Below are 22,699 nucleotides of genomic sequence, written 5' to 3' on the forward strand. Positions count from 1 at the left end.
AGGCAAGTCCACATTCTAAGGAACGATTAGTAGCCATGATGGCAAGACTGCTTTCCTGAGAGGAAAAGCCAGGCACCATGGCAGCAGATGATTACCGTGAGGGCCCAGTGAAGGGGGCCTGAGCACGAAAGCTGAGAAAGTAGTCCCCTCTGGGCCCCAGGGACAGCGAAAAGAGAAGCAGCCATGACCTTTGGCTCCAGGTATCGGGATATTCTCAAGGCTGGAGGCACGGCAGGTGCCTGCAGCTCCTTGCTAGGTGCTGCACTGAAGCAAAAGGGCCAGCATGACTGGTCGGCAGTCCAGATTTGAAATAGGACTCCACGAGTTGTGGCACAGTTTGCTCTGCCCGTTTTCTGCCCTGTCCTGCCCTGTGGACAGGGTCTCTAGGGTTCTTTTGAGAGACCAGAGAAGCCAATGAGGTTTGACCAGAGGCTCTATGACCCACCATAGCTAGGGCCCTAGCCTTGGCAGTCTGTACTCTGAAATAACTCAATTGGGAAACTCAGGGCCTTGAAGGCCTGGAAGCCCAGGATTAACACCCTTTCGGGGGAGAGACAATGAGGAAGAATCCGTGGCCAAAGCCTAGCAGGGATGGAGGTGCCAGAGGGAACAGAAACAACCAAAATGATCCCAAGAAGTCAACAGTGGGAGCAGAGGGAAAGGCCCCAAGTCTTAGAATGTGTGTCTGTGGGTGCAGAAGAGGGGTGCTCTGCAGGAAATGCAGTTGAGGCGCTAAGAAGGAGAACGCTGGGAAGGTCCTGGCGAGACCGAGAAGCCCGGAGGGCTCAATTCACCACGAGTAGCTGTTTGGGGCTGAAGAGAGGTTTAAGTCAATCTTTAGAGAAGACAACCTCTCGGGAGAGTCTTTGGGAGGGTCCCCTCAAGGTAAAGGGACGGGACTGGGGTGAGGCCTGGATCCCAGCGCAGGAGGTGGAGTGTGTCTGGGTCTCAGTGGCACCACATTTGTGTTACGTTACATTCTCACAAGGACCATGAGAGGGACCGCTGTTGTCCCATTTCACAGATAAGAAGACCCAACCTTAGTGCTCTGAAGTCACTAATGCAAGGCCCCACTGCCCAGTCACTTGTGGAGCCAGTGAATTCACACCACCTGACTCCAAACCTTTACGCTTTAAGAGCCCACTGACATCCTCTCCTTTCTCTGCTTTCCTCCACGACCCTCCTTTTCCGCCTGCCTTCTTGGTGTCTGCTGCGGGGGGCCAACCTGGACCTTGGGGTCCAGTGTCCTGCCATTAGTCATCTGATACCCGGGCACTAAGCCCAACCGGAGGGACAAAGCCCACATCGGCCATGGGGTGGAGGAGAGTCGGTGTCGGATTTAGGGCGGGGCTGAGCCAAGCTCAGGGCCGCGGGGACCGTGGCTTCAGCACCGCGGAGAGCGCCATCTCCGGGGGGGGGGCTGGGGGGGGGGGGGCGGGGCCGGGGGGGGGGCGCGCGAGACCCCGGCCGGGGCCCGGGGACGCGCGCGGGGCGCTCTCGCCAGTCCCGCGAGCCGTGCGCGGTGCGGTGCCGCGCCCTGCCAGACACAGGTGCGCCCGCCGCGCCCGGCTAGCCCGAGCCCCGCGGCGGCGGCTGCCCCCTCGCCGCGCCTCCGCCTCCTTCGCAGCCGCCGCCTCCACTGCGCCGCGCTCCGCCCGGATGGCCAGGGCTGTGCCCGAGAATGGCGGAGCGAGAAAGCGGCGGCCTGGGCGGGGGGGCCGCGTCCCCGCCCGCCGCCTCCCCGTTCCTGGGGCTGCACATCGCGTCGCCTCCCAATTTCAGGTGAGAGTCCCGGCCGCCGCGCGCCTCGCCCTTCAGCCGGGACTGATCCGCCTTGGCTGCCCTGTCCACCCCCCACCCCCCACCCCAGAACCTCGGGAACCCGGGAACGAAAGGGCTGCGTGGGAGTGGGGTCTCTTCCCGGGACAGAGTCCTCCCCAGAAGCCCCGCCAGCCTCAAGTCTGGACTGGTAGCCGTTGCATGTTCACGAGGCTGTTCCCTCCGCCATTCCTGGCCCTAGGCTGGGAGGTCTGCGCTGGAATTGGAGGAGGGGGCTCGGAGGCCTCCTTCTCCCCAACCTCCGGGCTGCGGCAGGGTCTGGGGTCGGGGTTGCGATCCCGGAGCGGGCAGGCAGGCTGCATCTTGGCCTGTGCCCAGTCCGAAGATTTCTGAATAGAGCTGGGAACAGCCTGGAGGGGCGCGGGTCGCAGTTTCCTGGGGCAACGATATTGTTGGTGCTGCGAGGAGGATGTTTTGAGCCCCTCCCCGAGCCCTGCTTGCCCAGATGGGCCTACCTGCCAGGCCTGGCATGGCCGGGCCCCTCTCTGGATTGGGCAGCACCGACCTAGGCAGGTGTGTCTCTCAGGGCAGGCGCTGAAGGCTCAGCCTCAACCAGGGGAATCCTAGGCCCGGCTGCGGGAAGGGAAGTCGGCTAGGGAGTAGCCAGGGCCAGCGGGGGTGTCGAGGGGGATCCCTGCTGGGGTAAATACCCAGAACCCTGACCTGAGCTCCCATTCCACCACCCCTACCCCCCAGTCTGGTGTTAGGCCCGATGCATTTCAGAGAAGTGAGGGCTGAGTGTTGTGTGGAGGAGAAATAGATGTACCTCGCCCATAATTCTGAACCCTAGTTGATGGGGAGGAAGAGGCCGAAGTCACTGCTCCGGTCCTAGAGAGGGAGGCTTAGACATACCCCATTGTTTCCCCATCTTAAGAACTGGCGCCTTCCCCTCTCCTGGGGCACCACCCCAGCCAGGCTCCAGCTGGGCTGTGGCGCCAGCCCCTCCTGGGAGCAAGGGGTCACTGGCTTCCAGGTCCTCAGGTGGGCAGAGACCCCTGGGGATCTCTAATGGCATCATCAAACCCAGAAACCTTCCCCAAGGCCCTGAGCTTAGCTGGGAGCACCAGAGGGGGCCAGACGGAGGAGGCCAGGCCTGAAGGCTCCAGGGCTGCAGCTCTCTGATAATGCCTTAGACTGAGGTCTGAGATTCCACCTGGCATGGCGCATGAGGCCTCCATGCAAATACTGCCTCCCCACCTGGAGGCCTCTGCAGTGGAAGCACATGGGGCTTAGAGGGACCTGGGTTCAAATCCTATCTCCATTACTTTCTAACTGCATGACCCAGGCAGGTTTTCGTCCTCTCTGGGTGCCATCTGTTAAGTGGGCTAATTAATATTGATTCTTGCCTGGAAGGGAGAAAAAGCACATCAGGTCAGTATTCAACAAGTGTCAGCCCCCACACTAGCAGACAACACTACGGCTCGCTGCTGTCCAGAACGTCTTCCCAAGGCCCCTCCCTTAACCCTCATAACTGCCCCAAGAGAGGGTAATGGTTTGCCCATTTTATAGATGAGGTGATTGAGATTAACAAAGGCAGGTGGCTCATCTGGGGACTCCAAAATAGTCAGAGGCTAAGGCTACACTGGGATCCAGGTCTGTGTGTGTTCAATCCACTCTACCTCCAAGCCCTGCCTCTGGCCCAGTGGGCAGCTTTTCTTCATCGACCTGCTTTCCTGGGTGTCATAGATGCTTTAGTGAGAGGAGCTGAGGAAGCAGACACCAGCCAGTGAATGTGTGGCCAGCTCTGCGGCATGTGGGACAAGGGTGGCAGTAGGCCACGAGGTTGAGGTGTGGGCCAGCCCTCCAGGACATGGTGGCCTGGCTGCGGAGACAAGGCCAGTGCGTGGGAATAATAAGCGTCAGTGTCTCAGGCCCTGCTGGCCTGCCCCGCTGCTCCCAAAGCCCCCGCTGCCCTTTCTTCTGGCCCGCCTCTCACTGTGCTTGGCCAGGCTCCACTTAACCCTGGGTGGGTAGATAGTGCTTTCTTGTGGCTCTTCGGTGGAGTCATGGATCCAACTGGCCTGGGTTTGAATCCTGGCTGGCCATTCTTACCTGTGTGCCCTGACACTGGGCACTTAAGCCCTCTGAGCCTCTGAGATGCCAGCACTGGCCCCTGCTCAGGATGGTCCTAAGAATCAGATGAGATAACACGTGTTGAGTGTTTCAAGGTCTGAGGAGAGCCGCCTGTAGGCAGGGCTGTGTGTGCACACACACACAGGCGCCTTGACCCCCAGTGCCACTGTCAGCTCCCAGAAGACAAAGGGGGTCTGTACCTAAACTTTGGTATCCCCATTGCTCAGCACGGGAAAGTTACTCAATAACAGTGGTAAGCGCTGACATTTGGAAGGCACTCAGTTCGCCCAGGCACCATTCTAAGAGTTTCCTATGTGCAAGAGTATTTACTAGCTCGCAATAACTGTAGCAACAGAGCGTTGTTATTATCCACACTTGCATGAAGAAACTGAGGCAGAGGGAGGTTAGATAAGTGGCAGAGCTTGTAAGTGGCAGGCAGTCTGATGTCAGAGCCACCCCAAAAAGAAAGAGCCCTGGAGTATTGGAAGAGCATGTGTGGAGGGGGCGAGCATGTGGACCTGACCTGAAGGGGTGGCAGCATTCGTTTGTAGTTGGTTGAAATAAATTTGTGTTGATTTTTGTTCTGATTATAGAAATGCTCCAGCTATTTATAGTGGTTGGTTACCTTTGGGTATGGTATGGGGCGAGGGATTTTCACTTCTTATTTTACATACTTTTTTTTTTTTTTTTTTGAGACAGAGTCTCACTCTGTCACCCAGGCTGGAGGCTGGAGTGCAGTGGCATGATCTAGGCTCACTGCAACCTCTGTATTCTGTGTTCAAGCAATTCTCCTGCCTCAGCCTCCCAAGTAGCTGGGATTACAGGTGCCCGCCACCATGCCCGGCTAATTTTTGTATTTTTAGTAGAGATGGGGTTTCACCGTGTTGGCCAGGCTGGTCTCGAACTCCTGACCTCAGGTGATCCACCCGCCTCAGCGTCCCAAAGTGCTGGGATTACAGGCGTGAGCCACCACGCCCAGTGTCATGCTTTTATATTACAGGTTGAGTATGCCTTATCTGACATGCTTTGGACCAGAAGTGTTTCAGATTTCTAATTTTTTTGGATTTTGGAATATTTGCATATGCATAATGAAATAGCTTGGGGATGGGAACCCAAGTCTAAACATGAAATTGATTTTTTCTTATATATCTTATACATATAGCCTAAAGGTAATTTTATACAATAGTTTAAATAATTTTGTGCGTGAAAGTTTTGATTACTGGCCGGGCACAGTGGCTCAAGCCTGTAATCCTAGCACTTTGGGAGGCCAAGGCGGGTGGATCACGAGGTCAGGAGATCGAGACCATCCTGGCTAACACGGTGAAACCCCGTCTCTACTAAATATACAAAAAAAATTAGCAGGGCGTTGTGGCGGGTGCCTGTAGTCCCAGCTACTTGGGAGGCTGAGGCAGGAGAATGGCGTGAACCCAGGGGGCGGAGCTTGCAGTGAGCGGAGATCCCGCCATTGCACTCCAGCCTGGGGGACAGAGCGAGACTCTGTCTCAAAAAAAAAAAAAAAAAAAAAAAAGTTTTGATTACAACCTGTCACGTGGAGTCAGGTGTGGAATTTACCGCCTGTGCTGTTTTGTTGATGCTCAAACATTTAGGATTTTGGAGCATTTCAGATCTCAGGTTTTTGAATTAGGGCTGCTCACCTGTATTTGACTTCTTATTTTATAATGAGTATAGGTTACTTCTGTGTCTTACAAAATAATAAAAGAAAATTCAAAATTGAAGTGATACATGTTCATTATAAAGAAAACCCTAGAAAAGAGAATTTAGAAATTTACACAGTGGAGACATTGGCGCTGGGTAGGTGGGACAAAGAGGAGGGACGGAAGGACAGTTCACATGGGAGGAACAGCAGAGACAAAGGGGGTTTCATGGGCAGGAAGGGAGCGAGCGGCCTGTCTGGGGTGTGTAGAAGGGGAATCGTGGATCTGAGAGACCTTAGAGACCAGCTTATCCAACCAGCTCCCTCCCCTTATGAGGAAACAAGAGAGGGCGAGTGGCTCCCCCAAGAGCACACAGCAAATTAGTGGCAAAGCTGGGACAGAGCCAGGCCATGGCTGCCCGGATGGTTGCCGTCTGCCCCACCATCCTGCCTCAGGGATGAGAGATGGGGCCACCGAGAGGCTTCTTCCTTCATTCACTCAACAAACGTTTGCACTTTGCCTAGGTCACCAGGGAAACACTGCAAAGGCCCAGACACGGGCCTGGTCATCATGCTGTTGGTGTTGTAGAGGGGAGACAGACAGACAGACGGCTTTACAGATGGGCTGGTCGGTGTGATGATGGCTCAGGTCAAGGGACCCAGGCTCAGCGGGTCAGGACAGGTCCCCCAGAGGCAGGGACATTTCAGCTTAGGCCTGGTGGACGCATAAAAATATCACCCAAGGGTGTCGCTGGAGTGAAGGGCGGAGACCAGAGCGGGTGGGTAGGGTGCCTGGTGCCCAGTCTGGCAGGAGGGTGGAGAGCAGGATGTGCAGGAACTTGCAGGCCATGTGAGGACGCCAACCCCTTCACCGACAGCCAGAGGAGCTGGCAGGGGGTTAGGAGAGGAATGACAGGGTCAGACAGATCCTCTAGGACAGGGGTGTCCAATCTGTTGGCTTCCCTGGGCCACACTGGAAGAAGAAGAATTGTCTTGGGCCACACGTAAAATACACTAACACTAACAATAGCTGATGAGCTAAAACACAAAACAAAAAATCACAAAAACATCTCATAATGTTTCAAGAAAGTTTACGAATTTGTGTTGGGCTGCATTCAGAGCCGTCCTGGGGCACACGCACCCTTGGGCCATGGGTTAGACAAGCTTGCTCTAGGAGATCACCTGGCTGCTGGGTAGAGAGTGGCCAGGGGACTAGCCATCCTGCTGGTAAGAAGGAGGGACAGGTTCAGGGTGTGAGGAAGAGTTAGGGGGCAGATTAGCCCGCTTGGTGAGGGATACAGGATAGGGAGTGGGGAGGCAGGAGTCTAGGATGATGCAGGGGCTCCTTGGTGGGTGGGGTGTCCAGTGGGAGACCAGAAGGTGGTGGGCAGGGTGTGAAAATCATGGGGGGACCTGCTGAATTTGAGACTGGGGATCACTGGAGGACCCAATTGGAGGATTCATACAGTCAGTCGGTTTTGGGTCTGGAGCTCAGAGGAGAGGATAGGGCTGGGGCCAAAGACCCTGGGAGTCTGAGTGTGGAGGGATGGCCACTGAAGCCTCAGAGAGGACATCACTGCCCAGGGAGACTGAGCAGAGGGCAGGAAGATGGCTGGCTGGTGGCCTATTCAGCCAACCATGTTTTGGTGAAGGTGGGGAGGTGCTGGGGGAGCTGCCTCATGCCCAGGACCGCCTTGGCCTGGCTTCTGATGGACCTTGGATGTGGAGGCAGAGAGTGTTGACTTGCCTCACACAGCCCGGCAGTGGCCAGGGCAGAATTTCAACCCCAGCTCGCTGATGGCAGAGCTGTAAAGTTTGTCTTTGGATTGCTGGAAGTGGGCCACAACACACTTCTAGCTTGGGGCCCCCATGGTTCCCACAAATTGGGTCACAGCCACCGTCCACACGTAGTTCTTAACCATTCTATGACGCCGTCTTTGTTCCCTGGCCCCACTCTTGTATTCATTCCAAAATAGCAGGAGCGTCTCTGGGTGCTTTGCCTTGTTCCGCCACTGGAGATGCCAGTGGAGAGCTTGTGGCTCCTGCTGTCATGGTGCTTGCAGTGCCTTTTTAATAGGCACTGATTAGCACCTATGGTGTGCAGGGTTTTAGGATTTGTGCATAGATTGGAGCAAATGCAGGGAGTCAGTGCCCAGGTGAGTATGATGACCCCACCCTCAGGAAACTTGCAGCTCTGGGGAGGGCAGGCAGCCCAGCAGCAGATGGGGAGCCCACGCTAGGCTGGCATGACCCAGGATGAAAGTCTGTGAAGGATAGCAAAGGAGAAAAGAGCGCCCCAGATTCTACCCATCTCACAACTCTGTGTCCACGTGAGTGTTTCTTCCTGTGTGTGACAGCATCCTGGAGAGGCCACTGGATCATGCATGCGGTCTTTTTGCTCATTTTATTAGTTGTCACCTTAATACACAGACTTTATAATGTTGATTCCAAAAGACTGCATCACATTTCATCCGCTGATGGCCACGGTGGAACCAGCGCCCTGGTGCTGGGCGACGCAGGTGTTTTCAGTTGTTTGCTGTGACGGGGAATGAACGTCCTGTGTGTAACGGTTCTTCTCCAAACAATGTGGGATTGTTTCCTCGAAGCAGTTTCCCAAAAGTCGAACAACTGGATCCCAGAGTTCTTGCAATGTATCGGCATGAAGATGTTTAAACAGATCAAACACGTTATAACCCGAAGCGGGGTTGTCCCTCAGGGCTCATTTCTTTGGTTGGATTCAGTTTTCGTTGGAGATGACCCCCGTATGGAGGTGGTCAGGAAGGGAATTCCGACCCAAAGAACAAACCCAGCCCAACCCCATGTTCACCCAGAGCCGGGTGGTGGGGGTAGAGAGAGGGCCTGAGAGGGATGCTGGGCCTGGCTCATCCCCACCCCACCATTTCAGCCAGTGCCGTCTTCCCAGAGGACCTGACATCCTAGCCCAGACTCCGGTGTAGGTGGGGACACAGGAAGTTGATTGGAAAAGTGGACTAACTTAGAGATTTCCAAGGCAAAAATCCAGAGAGCCCCGGGACGCCTGTGGTTAATTCATTCAGCATTTGTTAAGTACCTATGAGGCACCACACATGTTGATCAAAACAGATATGATCCCACCCATATGGATTAACTGACTCCAAGGGGAGGCCACTGCGGACCGCAGAACCCAAAGGTAAAATTACAGTGATACGGAAACACAGCCAGGAGGGACTCCGAGAGCCCACAGCAGGGCAGTTTGGCTTGGTCCCAGAGGTCAGAGAAGGCTTGCAGAGGGGACCATGCTACTGCTTTGGGAGCTGCGCTATTGAAGGAGGAGATAAAGGTGGGAGGTGGGGGTAATGAGGGGAAATGATACTGGTTGGAGGGAAAGGAGGCTTTACGGAGCCTTCAGGCCACAGAGGGGAATTTGGGCCCCTTCCCCTAAGGACCAGGGGAAGCTATTAAAGGGCTTTGAGCTGGGGAAGAGTGACCAGACCAGATCTGTAATTCAGAGGTCAGCTTTGCTGTCATTACCTGGTGGAGAGTGGCTGGTAGAGGAACCAGAGGGAAATGGGGAACCCACTTAGGGTTGAGCGGCCAGTCAACAGGTGTCCTGAGAACTCACTGGGAGCCAGCTCCGTTCTCAGCACTCAGAGGGCTGCAGAGAGGCAGGCTGGACCCCTGGACCACACGTGCCCTCTGTCACAAGAGAGGCCTGTGGGGCATTGTGGCCAGGACCCAAGGTCAATCAGCTGGCATCCTCGCCTCACCACAGCACAGCCAGGAACGCAGACCCAAGAATGACATCCGAACAGCCAATGCCTGGCTCAGATTCGGCCTTGCTCAGCTAAAGCCTCAGCACTTTACCACTTAACCCTTACCTTACATACACTTCTAACTCAGCCTACTACGGAGCTGAAATAGTCCGTTAGAAAGGGCAGGACTGCGGCTGGTGGAAATGTGACCCAGCAAGGCAGGGGAAGAGGGCCTGAAATCAACATCAGAACACAAAAGGCATGTTTGTTCAGGGCCATTTAGGAAAGTGCAGCTCAGGGTGGGGTGGGAGCAGGGGCTGGCATGGCCAGAACAGTGAGGAGCCGGCGGGGCCAAAAGCAAGGACTGAGGCAGCAGAGTAGGAGGGATCAGGTGAATGCAGGAACAGGGTGTCAGGTAGAAAGGTCAGGGCGGTCTCCAGAGACCAAACTCACAGCTCAGCGCCACCAAACGTTAATATGGATGACGTCTCAAGGATCACAGCACCCAGGATAGACAAGCAGGTCTCATGGGTGGGCAGGGGCTGCTTCTACAGGAGACTGCTGAAACTTCCAGACCCAGAGGTGAGGGAGGCCAGCCTGCGGAGGGCTGCAGGATTCAGTTTGGAGGCCTCCTGCTGCTAAGGCTGCCATGAGCAGGGTGGATCAGGCGGGACAGGAGGGAACCGCCCTCTTTTCCCCTTTTTCCCCTCCCTTCTCCCCTCCGTCTTTTCCTCCCTCCTTCTTTCCCAACATTGACCTTCCATGAGCCTTCAGGGACCAAACGTCTGTTTAGCCTTCTCTCCATAAAGGGACCCCCCAGGCTTTTGGCTGGGAGGCCAGAATATCTGGTGCCTGGAAAAGAGGAAAGGGCAGAGTCTTGGGTGGGGGGTGACTTGCAAAGGGGACTCTTTGACCAGTCAGTCCCCCTTGATCCTTGGTGGTGGCCTCCTACTCACACAAACTCCATTCTGCTAACCCTCACCAGCCCTCTGAGGTGGGTGGGCAAGGATCGGTGGCTTCATCCTGTGTGTGGGAAACTGAGGCATAAGGCACCTTATGTCTAAGCCTTAGTGTTCCTCATCTGTAAAATGGGAAAAATGGAACAAACCCTCTCCCAAGGTTGTTGCAATGAGGATTAAGAGAGATGCATGGCATAAATGTTGGGGCCAGGATGGGGCAGCTTCAATGTGAAAGAGTCGGGATTTATTTCAGGCCTCCTGCTTCCAAGCCTGATACGGTGATCATTCGTCCATCCTGCCTTACTTATGAGAGGCACCCAAAAAGTCAGACAAAGCATCCCCCTTAACCCGCCCCAACAGAGCCAGGGATCAGGCATAGGCTCTCTGACCCCCAGCCGAGTATTCTTTCTAGCATTGCCCAATTAAAGCCCAGTGCCCTCAGCTGTCCAGAAAGATGCTGCTGTCCTTCCCCACCCAGACCTATTGTCCAAGGAAGTGGGAATATCAGGTGATGTTGAGGGTGTGGAAATGAACTGAGAAGCCCCTAACCCAGGTCTAAGCCAGACCCTGCAGGCCCTGCTCCAGCCTGCAGTTCGAGAGGAGCAGGTGGAGGCAGAGGCTGTCCTGTGACAGACATCTAGCAGGCTCATGCTGAGGACCCAGTGTATGCAGGATGAACTCGCCAGCTCTGCCCTCCAGGAGGAAGGAGTCTTGATCACCTGCTGGGTGTAGTATAGGGTCATCAATCAGGGTGCTGGATACAGGCCCCATCCACCTTTGGAGCAGCCAGGGTTGGGGAAGTGGGTGTTTCTGAGGGAGGGCTGGCCCTGTCTGCTGCACACACTACTGTACATCCAGGCAGATGGTGACATCAGCCACATGCAAGGGCTGGGAGGGCTTCCTGGAGGAATGAGCTTAACTGAGCACTCTTCCAACAAGCATGGTCTGAGAGTCTGCCACGTGCTCCATCTGAGCACTGGGTTTGGCACTGGGGAGACACAGTGCCCACGCGGACTATGCATGGAGCTGGAGGCCTTGCCTGCAGGCACAGGAACCTGCTGCCAGTGGAGAGCCTTGAGGGTTCCAAGTGGGGCGGGAGGGATAATGGCATTTCTGGCAGTTTTGCCTGATAGTGGCAGGTGGAGTGGGATGGTGCAGGCTTAGGGAGACTGAGGCAGACAGGCCAGTGGGGACATCTGGGAGGGCAGAGGCAGAAGCTGGACTAGGGCTTGGCAGTGAGGAAGAGGAGCCATGTGTGAGGAGACACAGATGTGGGCAGGGGGGCTGGGCACCATGGCTCACGCCTGCAATCCCAGCACTTTGGGAAGCCAAGGCGAGCAGATCACCTGAGGTCAGGAGTTCAAGACTAGCCTGGCCAACATGGTGAAACCCCGTCTCTACTAAAAATACAAAAATTAGCCAGGTGTGGTGGTGCACACCTGCAATCCCAGCTACTCAAGAGGCTGAGGCAGGAGAATCACTTGAACCCAGGTGGCGGAGGCTGCAGTGAGCCAAGATCATGTCATTGCTCTCCAGCCTGGGTGACAGAGCGAAAGGCCGTCTCAAAAAAAAAAAAAAAATATGTGCAGAGGTCACTGGCAGAGCAGGGGCATATCAGGGCACCTCTGCATCAGCGGTCCTGCAGCTCTCCCATGCCATCTGAGTCCCAGGGGCTCCCTTTTGCACCACTGGCCTTCACGGTGACCATCTGGGCAACCAGTGTGAATTGAACACTTACTTGGTGCCGGCCACTGGGTTCTTGGCCCTGAGCCAGAGATGCCACCCTGCCCTGGCCGGAGGGAGGAGAGCTGCTCTGGCTTCTGGGCCAGGCCGTCCTCCCCACTTCCACCCCAGCTGGCCAGCCACACCCTCCCCATGGCCTGGGGAACCACCACCCTTGGGCTGCAGGCCAGACGCGACCCTACAGGGCACCTTGTCCATCCAGCCCCCTTTCCCCACCCCTCTGTGCAGTGCCCTCCAGGGGCCTCCAGGTTCTGTTTATGCCACTCCAAAGGGAGAGGAAGCTCATTACCACACAGCAGCCCTTCCAGCTCTGCTCTAAGGGCCCAAACACCGGCCTGCCCTTAGCTGTGGCTCTGGTGCCTCCTGCATCCATAGGCCCTGCCTTCCTGGGTCCTGAAGGCTTGAGCCCTGGCTGCAGAAGGAGGCAGCCCAGATCAAACCCAGTTTGGATGCAGCCTGGGCCCACAGAAGCCTCTCTGATGAGGTCGGGGGGCTGAGCCTATGGCAGTGCGAACCGAGTGTTCATTCTTGGGGTATTTGGGAAGCCCCCCTTCATCTCCCACCTGGCACCCTGACTGGGGCACTGGCCCTTTAAAGCCAATCAAGGACTGGCTTTTGGGGGGAAACATCCTAGATTTCTGCCATCTACTTACAAGCCTGGGCCAGGGAGGGGGGGCCACCTCAGCCCCCGACAGGGGCATTGGAAGGGCAGGTGGAGCCAGTGGCATTGATTGCAGTAACCTGATCCCGTGAGGGAGGCGGCCACAGCGGCAGCAGCGCAACAGCCAGGCCAGCCGGGAGGAAGGTGCCTGCAGCTGAGGGCTGCGCTGGGAAGAGCTGGGGCTGGGACCTGGGTCGGCAGCTGCAGCCTCCTCTCCTGGCCTATCTATTTTTAATGAGCTCCCCAGGCTTCTGCTGCGGGCAGGACGCAGAAAGACAGGCCCAAGCGGTGGAGGCCAGAGGCCCCCAGCCCTGCCTTGAGCCCTGGCCCCCCCACCCTTCCGGGCATGAGAGGGCAGCCCTGGGGCCCCGCAGCCCCCCGGCCGGGCAGGGCTCTCCATGCAGCTGGTGCTGAAGATGGATTCGAGCCCAGACAATGACAGCTGGTTGGAGGATCAATGGGAGCGCTGGTAGGGGCTACCGGGGCTGGTGGGGGTGGAGACCGAGTTGGGGTGAGCTCCATCAAGCTCAGGGTCTCTGTTTAGTCTGAATGAGGCGAGCGGCAGGGAGTCTGGGCCTCCTAGGTTCCCCTGGGGGCTAAGCCACCATCTCTCCTGGGTGACCTTGAACTAGTGGGTTTCCCTTGCTCTGTGTCTCTATTTCTTGGACTTATTTGGGAAAAGGCTCATACATTCTCCCCAACTTCCCAAATGTTCTACCCCCCAGCAAGCCAGGCAGAGTGCCCTGGACTAGAGGTGAGCAAGAGACAGGCTGCCTTGCAGTGGCTGGCCCAGCCCTGCATTCTGAGGTGGGGACTCAGGGCTGGCCTAGGCAGAGGGGGGTTCTGGTGGAGCTGGTTAGTGTTCTGGTGACCTGGTGCTCTGCGCTGTCTCCTGAGCTTCTAACACCTCTGGTCTCACCTGGGGCTTTTCCTGACCCCATCTGTGCAGCCTCCTGTTCAGGGTCCTTAACGCTGGATAAGGAGAAGATTTTGTGGTTGAAGAGATGAGACCACCAAGTGCACAGCATGAGGCTGGAGTCCTTTCTGGAATAGGCGGAAACTACCCACATTGACACCAGATTTTCCTTCGCTTGTTCCCTGGGCTCAAGGGGCATGAGTCTTCCTGAGCTGGGGCGTGGGGCACTCCTCTGAGGCTGCTGCCAGTGCCCCAGGTCTTGCTACTGCAGGGATTGCACTGGGAGCTCCCCTACTGCAGGCTGCTCTTCTCAACTCCACATTCTCCGTGGTGAACTGGCCTTGGCACCTACCTTGACCCTGGGAGGAGGCTCTGACCAGTTGGGCCTTCTAAGCACTGCCTGCTGGTTGGCAACAGAATGACAACTCCCAGGGAGGAGCTGGAGTAACCTGGAGCCTCCTCTTCCGCTGCCACCCTAGGAGGACTGCCTTTTGGCACGAGCCCCTTGCTCTTTCCCTGCCTGCTGACCACCCCCTGCATTGATACAGATGGACCCCAAATCCTGTCCTCTGGGGGCTGTGTTTGGCCTTCAAGAGGCTGCCCCCGGGAGAGGTAACAGGGAGATGTGAGCAGGCATAGCAGTGCCCCTCAGTTGTAACTTTGGCTTCCTGTCCCCACCAGGCTCACCCACGACATCAGCCTGGAGGAGTTTGAGGATGAAGACCTCTCGGAGATCACTGATGAGTGTGGCATCAGCTTACAGTGCAAAGACACCCTGTCCTTACGGGTAAGGGCAAGCTCCCAGGAGCTCCTGAGTGGGGTGGCAGGAAGGCTAGGGACGGGGTAAGGGTATCCTCTTAGTGACAAAGGGGGTTTCAGGTCTGTGCTGGCATGAAATGCCAATGAAATGCCATGAAATGAAATGATGTGCAAGAACCATAGGTATACTGCTTGGCATGTCTTGGGTGTACAATCGGAATTTTATTTGGTATTATTATTATTATTACTGCTGTCAGGGACTAAGACAGGAAGTAGCTCCTTCAACTGCCCACAAGATGAGAGAGGCCAGGAAGTCTTGAGACCTAGGGCAGTAACAATTAGGACCAGACTTAAGGGAGACTCAGGGCTACCCTGAATCCTTTTGGGAGCAGCCCTGGCAGAGGGCCTGAGACAGACAGGGTGGAGTCTGGTGGAATCTGCAGTGCTTTGGGGCAGGAAGAAACAGCCAAGGCACTCCTGAATAACTCCTGTGGCTGCTGGCTGCTATTACACCAGACAGATGGCACCACGTGGCCTCCCAGACCCTCTCTGGCCCATAGTCCTAAAGGCCCCCACTGAGGGGTTTGCCCAGTATTGCTGCTGGTTTGGGCCCCCTGGCTTTGTCATAGGGAAGATGGCTCTCTCCTGTCCCTAAAGATCTGAATGCTGCCAGGAGGTCCCCAGCACCTGGGTAACTGGGGTCAGATGGGGATCCCAACTATGTCTTTTCAGAACAGGAAGAAGGGGTCGGCTTGCCAGGAAATGGAGGACAGAGCACAGGGCTAGGTTTTAGAGCCCAGAGCTCCTCTCAGCCCCCAAGAGGGCAGGTAGCCAGATACGGTGTCAGGAGAGTGGTTACCATAGGAGCGTGAGGTGTGCCTTGGGGAGGGAGCGCCTGTCTCTGTGTTGACCTCCTGCTACTTCCAGAGACGACTCAGTGAGCTCTGCAAGAGGAAACCCAGGGGTGAAGATAATCCCCGAGTCCCCAGTACCCCAACCTTCCACTCTCTGGCCAGGCCAGGAAGAGGCAGAGGCCTCTAGATTTGGGGAATGGTCTCAGGGCCCTGACTTAGCTTCTTAAAGGTCAGACGCCTGTTCTGGACTCTCACCCTGCCCTCTCCCCCAACTGCACCAGCAGAGCCTTGGAGAGGGTTGCCTCCGAGCTAGGCAGGGTCCCCAGGCACTACTGGCCAGAGGTGTGCCCCTAAGGGGCCTCAGACAAGCTCCAGCGGGCTTCACACACATTCCAGTGAATACTCAGCTCTCTTGGAGGCTGGGAGGCAGTAGTGTTGTCCCCACTCAACTGATGAGGGGGCCTGAAGGATCAGGGGATCTGTCCAAGGTGCCAGGGAGTTGGCGGCAGAACTGGAGCTAGGATGGGGCTCTGTATCCTCAAGGCAGGCTCGTGGAGGGCCGATCTAGGGCTGGAGGGGCCTGGGCCGGCTGGCTTAGGGCGGGGCTGCCACCGCCTTGGTTCCGGGGCCCCGCTCGCCCCTCCCCTTCGGCGTCTCCTTCCCATCCCTCTCAGGTCTCCGCCGTTCCTTGCTTGGCTGAGCCTCAGTTTTTCCAGTTTTCCTCAAGGCCCCTTCAAATACTACTTCCCCCGCCCCCATCCCTTGCCCACCCCACCCCGAACTCCTTGGCGACCACAGAGTCCCCATAGCAACAGCGGTGACTTCACTCTGGGCTCGGCTTACAACCCCGGTGAGGTCACCGGCCGTTGCCAGGGGAACGGGAGGGCGCAAGGAGTCCGGGGTGGGGACTGTGGGGAGGTGCAGGCCGTCAGCGGCACGGCTGGATCGGGGAGGCGGCGGCCTCGCGCTTCCTCGCGGGGGCGGGCGAGAGCGCCCCAGTCTTCGGCGGCCCCTGCTCGGCTCCCCTCGTGCCCCCTTCGCGCCGCAGAATGGACTCGCCCGGGCGGGGGGCGGTGCAAACGGCCTCGGCCCCGCCCCGGCCCCGCCCCCTGACGCCCCTCCGTGCGCCGCGCAGCCCCCGCGCGCCGGGCTGCTCTCCGCGGGCGGCGGCGGCGCTGGGAGCCGGTTGCAGGCCGAGATGCTGCAGATGGACCTGATCGACGCGACGGGGGACACTCCCGGGGCCGAGGACGACGAGGAGGACGATGACGAGGAGCGCGCGGCCCGGCGGCCGGGAGCGGGGCCGCCCAAGGCCGAGTCCGGCCAGGAGCCGGCGTCCCGCGGCCAGGGCCAGAGCCAAGGCCAGAGCCAGGGCCCGGGCAGCGGGGACACGTACCGGCCCAAGCGGCCCACCACGCTCAACCTCTTTCCGCAGGTGCCGCGGTCTCAGGTGAGGCGCCAACGCGGGGGGCGGCGCCCTGGGCCCCCGCGGAGATGTGAGGGGGAGCGCAGAGGGGCTGCAGCGGGAGGGGGCACCTACGGGTCCAGTGCCTGGGGACAGCACCTGCGTAGAGGCCGCAGTGGCTCGCTCCCGGGGTTGGGATCTGAGGAGCGGGCAGAACCATCCTTAGGAAGAGGGCTGAGTCCAGCTGGCCGGGCTTGGAGCCTTGAGGCGGGATTGAAGGAGGGAAGGACTGGGGTCAGGAGAGGAGTAGGGAATTAACAGAATGAGGCTTTGAGGGGTTCGAAGGGTTTGGAGTGTGGGACCTCAGGCTGTGACAGGGTTTCTCCTTTAGGGTATGGGGCTCCTGGTGAAAGTGGGGCACGAGCAGGGCCTGGAGAAAAGGGCATCCGAAGTGGTCATTGTAGGGGAGGCCATGGGAGATCGTGGCGAGGTGGGGATGGGGAGCTCAGGGGCCACAGCCAGTTTGAGATCTGGGCAGCTGCGAATTCCCAGAAGGCAGGGGAGAGGAATGGGAGATGGAGCTGCTTGGCTAAGTTGGGGGCCTAGGGCCCCTGGGAGGGTGGCTGGATGCCAAGGAGAGTTGAATAGGGTTGGGGGAGCCGGCTGTGGCCTTTTGTCTTCCAGGCCCATCGGGAGCGGTGCAGGCAAGGAGCTCCTGGGAGGTGGGGCGGCTGGGGCTGCAGGGAAAGGCTTGGTCCCGTTCCCAGGATCCTGTGAATGGCTTTTGGCAGCCCGGCCCAGGAACGTGAGGACTTGAGAGAGAGCTCCCAGGGGAGGGAGCCTCCGTGGAGTGGAGGGAGCCCTGTGTGGGCATTGTGGGGAGGGGTCCCGGGGCTGAGAATGTAGAATGGGCAGCCCAGGAGATCCAGGAAGGAGGGCTGCTGACAGCTGCATCTGTCACTCCTCAGTCACGTGCCACCGTGGTGGGGGGTGCAGGAAAACTCTGTTATGGATTTGTCACTGGGATGATTCATCCCGGTCCCCCAGGCCAGCTGCTGGGGAGACCCTTCCTTGTGCTTTTTCCAGGCTCTATCAGAAGGTCCCCACCCCTTCTAGGCCATAACTTCCCAAGCTCCAGAGCAGAGAGTCACGTGTCTCTGACTTGGGCTGGATTTGAGCATTTTCCAAGTAACCCTCAGTGTCTGGGACTGGGGGTCTGACTGTGTCTCCAGAGAGCTCCTGCTTCTTTTCTCCCCCGCCTCCTCCCCCTCTTGCCACCACACACATTGGCCATCACCACCTTTGTTAAGGCTGATAAGAGCATCTCCCTGAGGGTCGGCCAGCTTCGCTGAGCAAGGCGGAGGGCCATCTGGAGCCAGCAGGCCTGGCTGTGACTTGCCACCCTTCCTGCCTGCTCCAGAGGAGACTTAGGAGTGAGGCCTTTGACAGTGGAGGCGGGGTGGACACAGCAAACGGCCCTAGGGATGGCCTGAGGGGGCAGGGCCGGGGCCTCCCTGTGCCGGGCACTGTTGACCACTTCCATCACAAGAGCCTTTTGTTCCCTGCACAGGACACACTGAATAATAATTCTCTGGGCAAAAAGCACAGTTGGCAGGATCGGGTGTCTCGATCATCCTCACCCCTGAAGACAGGTAAGTCAGGGCCCTCTTCCTTACCCGGACCTCCGCCTGCCCTGACTCAGTCCCCACTACAGAGAGCAAACCCTACAGTCTCCAAAGGGCTGAGTAGAGGTAAACTGCCCACCTACATCCCTGCACAAGCCCATCCGGGGGCTGAGATCGGTGGTGGCATGAGTGAGTTGACCAGCCCCAGAGCCTGCGAAGGGCCTGTTGCCCAGGGAGGCTTTGTCTTGGTTTCTGTGTCACCAAGCTGAGAGTGGCGGGTGCAGGTAGCTGGGAGTTGGGAGGAGCCCCTGCCTTCATGACCTGCCTGCTCTCCAGGGGAGCAGACACCACCCCATGAACACATCTGCCTGAGCGATGAGCTGCCCCCCCAGAGCAGCCCCGCCCCCACCACAGATCGAGGCACCTCCACCGACAGCCCTTGCCGCCGCAGCACAGCCACCCAGATGGCACCTCCGGGTGGTCCCCCTGCTGCCCCGCCTGGGGGTCGGGGCCACTCGCATCGAGACCGAATCCACTACCAGGCCGATGTGCGACTAGAGGCCACTGAGGAGATCTACCTGACCCCAGTGCAGAGGCCCCCAGACCCTGCAGAGCCCACCTCCGCCTTCCTGCCGCCCACCGAGAGCCGGATGTCGGTCAGCTCCGATCCAGACCCTGCCGCCTACCCCTCCACGGCAGGGCGGCCACACCCCTCCATCAGTGAAGAGGAGGAGGGCTTCGACTGCCTGTCGTCCCCAGAGCGGGCTGAGCCCCCAGGCGGAGGGTGGCGGGGGAGCCTGGGGGAGCCGCCGCCACCTCCACGGGCCTCTCTGAGCTCGGACACCAGCGCCCTGTCCTACGACTCTGTCAAGTACACGCTGGTGGTAGATGAGCACGCGCAGCTGGAGCTGGTGAGCCTGCGGCCGTGCTTCGGAGACTACAGTGACGAGAGCGACTCTGCCACCGTCTACGACAACTGTGCCTCCGTCTCCTCGCCCTACGAGTCGGCCATCGGAGAGGAATATGAGGAGGCCCCCCGGCCCCAGCCCCCTGCCTGCCTCTCCGAGGACTCCACGCCTGACGAACCCGACGTCCATTTCTCCAAGAAGTTCCTGAACGTCTTCATGAGTGGCCGTTCCCGCTCCTCCAGTGAGTCAGCAAGGGGAAGCAGTGGGGTAGGGGGGTCCCTAGGGGGGCAGAGCCAAAATGCGAAGTGTTCTGGGAGGCGACCCCAGGCCCCATCTGGTTAGGACTGAGGCTTCTACCTGCCCTGCTAAACCTGGATCAGAGCTGCGACCCCCCATCCAGCCACACCCCCGTCACCTGCAGGTGCCGAGTCCTTCGGGCTGTTCTCCTGCATCATCAACGGGGAGGAGCAGGAGCAGACCCACCGGGCCATATTCAGGTGAGAGCCGTGGGCTGGCTGGGCCTAGCCAGGCAGGCCACACACCACCCTCCACTTGTCACCCCTACGTGGCCTCAGCCTAACCCCTGCCATCAGCATTCATTGATCCGCTCAGCCCTGGGAAGACAGTGTCCACTCTCTAGGGACTCAGAGTATGGTGACGAAGAGGATGGCTACAGGGAGGGATCCCAGAAGTGCGCACCTAGTCTGGCCAGGGGCAGGGCACCCAGGAGGGTGACCAGGACCATGCTGCCCACACCCCACCTGATCCTTCTCCAGACAAAAGCCTGCGCTTCCCACAGCCTCTCCATTTTAGAGGGGGCCCTGCCCGCACCCTCCCTTGGCCCGTGTTTCCTCAATGGCAGATGCATGTCTGCTTGACCTTGCTCTCCCCTGGAGTTAGCACTGCAACAGGCACGCAGGATGCTTTTGCAAATGTTTACTGAAATAACGATGCTGCTGTGGCTCCCAGACCCCAGAGTAGGCCTGGCTGGACAGGCCTTGGTGCCGAATTTCTCACCTGTCCTTGCTGGGGACAGGTTTGTGCCTCGACACGAAGACGAACTTGAGCTGGAAGTGGATGACCCTCTGCTAGTGGAGCTCCAGGCTGAAGACTACTGGTACGAGGCCTACAACATGCGCACTGGTGCCCGGGGCGTCTTTCCTGCCTATTACGCCATCGAGGTCACCAAGGAGCCCGAGCACATGGCAGGTAGCGTTCCCTCCCTGGCCTGTGCCCCCAGCCGCCACATCCGTCTGCCCCAACTTGCTGCTGGGTGAACGTGTACTCCAGATCTCAGCCAGCCAGGTTGGGGGCTGAGTGGAAGTGATTTTAGGTCCTTTTCACGATCGAGCAAAGTGAGGCCTGGCCAAGTTGGGCAGCCAGGGATTGTGGCAGCCTCTGTGGGCTCTGCCATTCCCCGTGCCTCACCCGCCCTCCTTCACTTGGCTGCTCAGCTCCCTCCTGCTGTTTCTGCCCCTCCTCAATTCACGCTTGCTTTCCAGCCCTGGCCAAAAACAGTGACTGGGTGGACCAGTTCCGGGTGAAGTTCCTGGGCTCAGTCCAGGTTCCCTATCACAAGGGCAATGACGTCCTCTGTGCCGCTATGCAAAAGGTACCTGAGCCCCCTCCCTTCTCCTCCCTTGGATGGGTTCCTGGGGCAGAGGGACGCAGGTGTCTAGAGGCAGTAAAGGGCTCAGGCCCTGGGACAGGAGGCATCAGCAGAGGAACAGACAGCAGCTGACGTGGCTCCATTCGTCACCTATAGATTGCCACCACTCGCCGGCTCACCGTGCACTTTAACCCACCCTCCAGCTGTGTCCTGGAGATCAGCGTGCGGGGTGTGAAGATAGGCGTCAAGGCCGATGACTCCCAGGAGGCCAAGGTGACTTCTTCCAACCCAGCCCCTTCCTTCCACGGCCCCCAGCTCTGCCCCAAGACTTGCGATGAAGAGGCCATCTCCTGTCACCCTCACTGCAGGCCAGGTGACCGCCCTCTTGCTTCTTTTCTCCCTCCTGTAGGGGAATAAATGTAGCCACTTTTTCCAGTTAAAAAACATCTCTTTCTGCGGATATCATCCAAAGAATAACAAGTAAGTGGGGGGTGGGATGGCAGCGGAGGAGGCACGGGTGGTCTGCAGCCTTGAGGTGGGTGGGTGTGGGCCGAGCCCCTGTCCCAGCACAGACAGAGCTGTCCCTGCAGGTACTTTGGCTTCATCACCAAGCACCCCGCCGACCACCGGTTTGCCTGCCACGTCTTTGTGTCTGAAGACTCCACCAAAGCCCTGGCAGAGTCCGTGGGGTACGTGTCCATCCTGCTGAGCACCCAGCCCGAGGGAGCACGCCCAATCCCAGGCCCCGGGGCTGCTTCCTGGTGCTCAGCTTTGCCCCTCAGTTTCCCCCGCAGCTCTGGAGAACTATCTCCGGACCCCAGCGCAGTGGCCTGGAGGGAGGGTGGCGGGGCAGGGTGAGCCTGAGGAGCAGCTTCCAAGCTTGGTAGCTGTTGGGCCATGTCTTCAGCTGACACCTTACTGGGAAATGCGATGGCAATTCTGTAGAGAACAGAGCCCAGCGGCCCCGGCCAGAGGAACCAGAGCCGCACTTGGGCCCCAAGGCTGCAGTGGGAAAACCCTGGGTCGGGATCCCGTTCCTCCCTTGCCAGTGGCAATCTGTGAGCCATCTGTGTGTCCCCTGGCTTCTAGGAGAGCATTCCAGCAGTTCTACAAGCAGTTTGTGGAGTACACCTGCCCCACAGAAGACATCTACCTGGAGTAGCCGCGCAGCCCCGCCCTCTGCGTCCCCAGCCCTCAGGCCAGTGCCAGGACAGCTGGCTGCTGACAGGATGTGGCACTGCTTGAGGAGGGGACCTGCCACCGCCAGGGGACAAGGAAGTGGGGGGCCACTGGCCCAGGGTAGGGGAGGGTGGGGCAATGGGGAGAGGCAAATGCAGTTTATTGTAATATATGGGATTAGATTCATCTATGGCGGGCAGAGTGGGCTGCCTGGGGATTGGGAGGGACAGGGCTTGGGGAGCAGGTCTCTGGCAGAGAAGGATGTCCGTTGCAGGAGCACACGGCCCTGCCCCATCCTGGGCCTTACCTCCCCTGCCAGGGCTCGGGCGCTCTGGCTCCTGCCTTGATGAAGCCCGTGTCCTGCCTTGATGAAGCCTGTGCCACCTGCAAGTGCCCGCCCTGCCTCTGCCCCAACCCCCACCGAAGAGCCCTGAGCTCAGGCCGAGCCCAGCCACCTCCCAAGGACTTTCTAGTGAGGAAATGGCAACACATGGAGGTGAAGTCCCTGTTCCCAGCTCCATCATCTGCGGGGCTTCTGGGTGGCTCCTGCCACTGACCTCACCGGCATGCTGGCCTGTGGCAGGCCTAGGACCTCAGGCGGGGAGGAGGAGCTGCCTCAAGGCCCTGTCCCAGCAGAAGAGGGAGGCTTCCTGACTGACACAGGCCAGCCCCATCTTGGTCCTGTCACCCTGGCCCCAACAATTAAAGTGCCATTTCCTGTCTGGACTGCAGTGGATGTATGTGCGTGGACCCCTCCGGTCCCGGTCTCGCTCCCAGCCCAGGA

General features: G+C 58.5%; 1 protein-coding gene and 1 long non-coding RNA gene across 3 annotated transcripts; one reads left to right on the forward strand and one right to left on the reverse strand.

Moving 5' to 3' along the window:
- Positions 1 to 1,481: 1,481 nt before the first annotated feature.
- Positions 1,482 to 22,637, forward strand: MAPK8IP1 (mitogen-activated protein kinase 8 interacting protein 1). 2 transcript variants are annotated; one of them, XM_032166171.2, is made up of 12 exons: positions 1,482 to 1,782; positions 14,258 to 14,363; positions 16,325 to 16,639; positions 18,165 to 18,246; positions 18,556 to 19,368; positions 19,549 to 19,624; positions 20,164 to 20,336; positions 20,630 to 20,739; positions 20,893 to 21,009; positions 21,146 to 21,216; positions 21,327 to 21,425; positions 21,826 to 22,637. In XM_032166171.2, the coding sequence occupies exons 1-12, from the start codon at positions 1,682 to 1,684 to the stop codon at positions 21,896 to 21,898; spliced, it is 2,136 nt and encodes a 711-aa protein (XP_032022062.1). In that variant the 5' UTR covers positions 1,482 to 1,681; the 3' UTR covers positions 21,899 to 22,637. The 2 variants fall into 2 exon arrangements, with proteins under 2 accessions (XP_032022062.1, XP_032022063.1); XM_032166172.2 differs by lacking the exon at positions 1,482 to 1,782 and adding an exon at positions 12,750 to 13,129.
- Positions 14,538 to 16,379, reverse strand: LOC131384581 (uncharacterized). Its single transcript, XR_009215579.1, has 3 exons — positions 15,579 to 16,379; positions 15,195 to 15,279; positions 14,538 to 14,658 (listed from the first exon to the last, which is right to left on the reverse strand). It is a non-coding gene; the product is annotated as an uncharacterized LOC131384581 (long non-coding RNA).
- Positions 22,638 to 22,699: the final 62 nt, after the last annotated feature.

This window comes from Hylobates moloch, unplaced genomic scaffold (assembly GCF_009828535.3).
Source record: "Hylobates moloch isolate HMO894 unplaced genomic scaffold, HMol_V3 SCAFFOLD_11, whole genome shotgun sequence".
In the NCBI taxonomy this organism is placed as follows: domain Eukaryota; kingdom Metazoa; phylum Chordata; class Mammalia; order Primates; family Hylobatidae; genus Hylobates; species Hylobates moloch.

Excerpts from the sequence above, each read along its gene's own strand:
- MAPK8IP1 (XM_032166171.2), top strand. The coding sequence starts at position 1,682 with ATGGCGGAGCGAGAAAGCGGCGGCCTGGGCGGGGGGGCCGCGTCCCCG. Across the intron at positions 14,364-16,324 it reads AAGACACCCTGTCCTTACGG|CCCCCGCGCGCCGGGCTGCT; the intron begins GTAAGGGCAAGC and ends TGCGCCGCGCAG. Across the intron at positions 21,217-21,326 it reads TATCATCCAAAGAATAACAA|GTACTTTGGCTTCATCACCA; the intron begins GTAAGTGGGGGG and ends CTGTCCCTGCAG.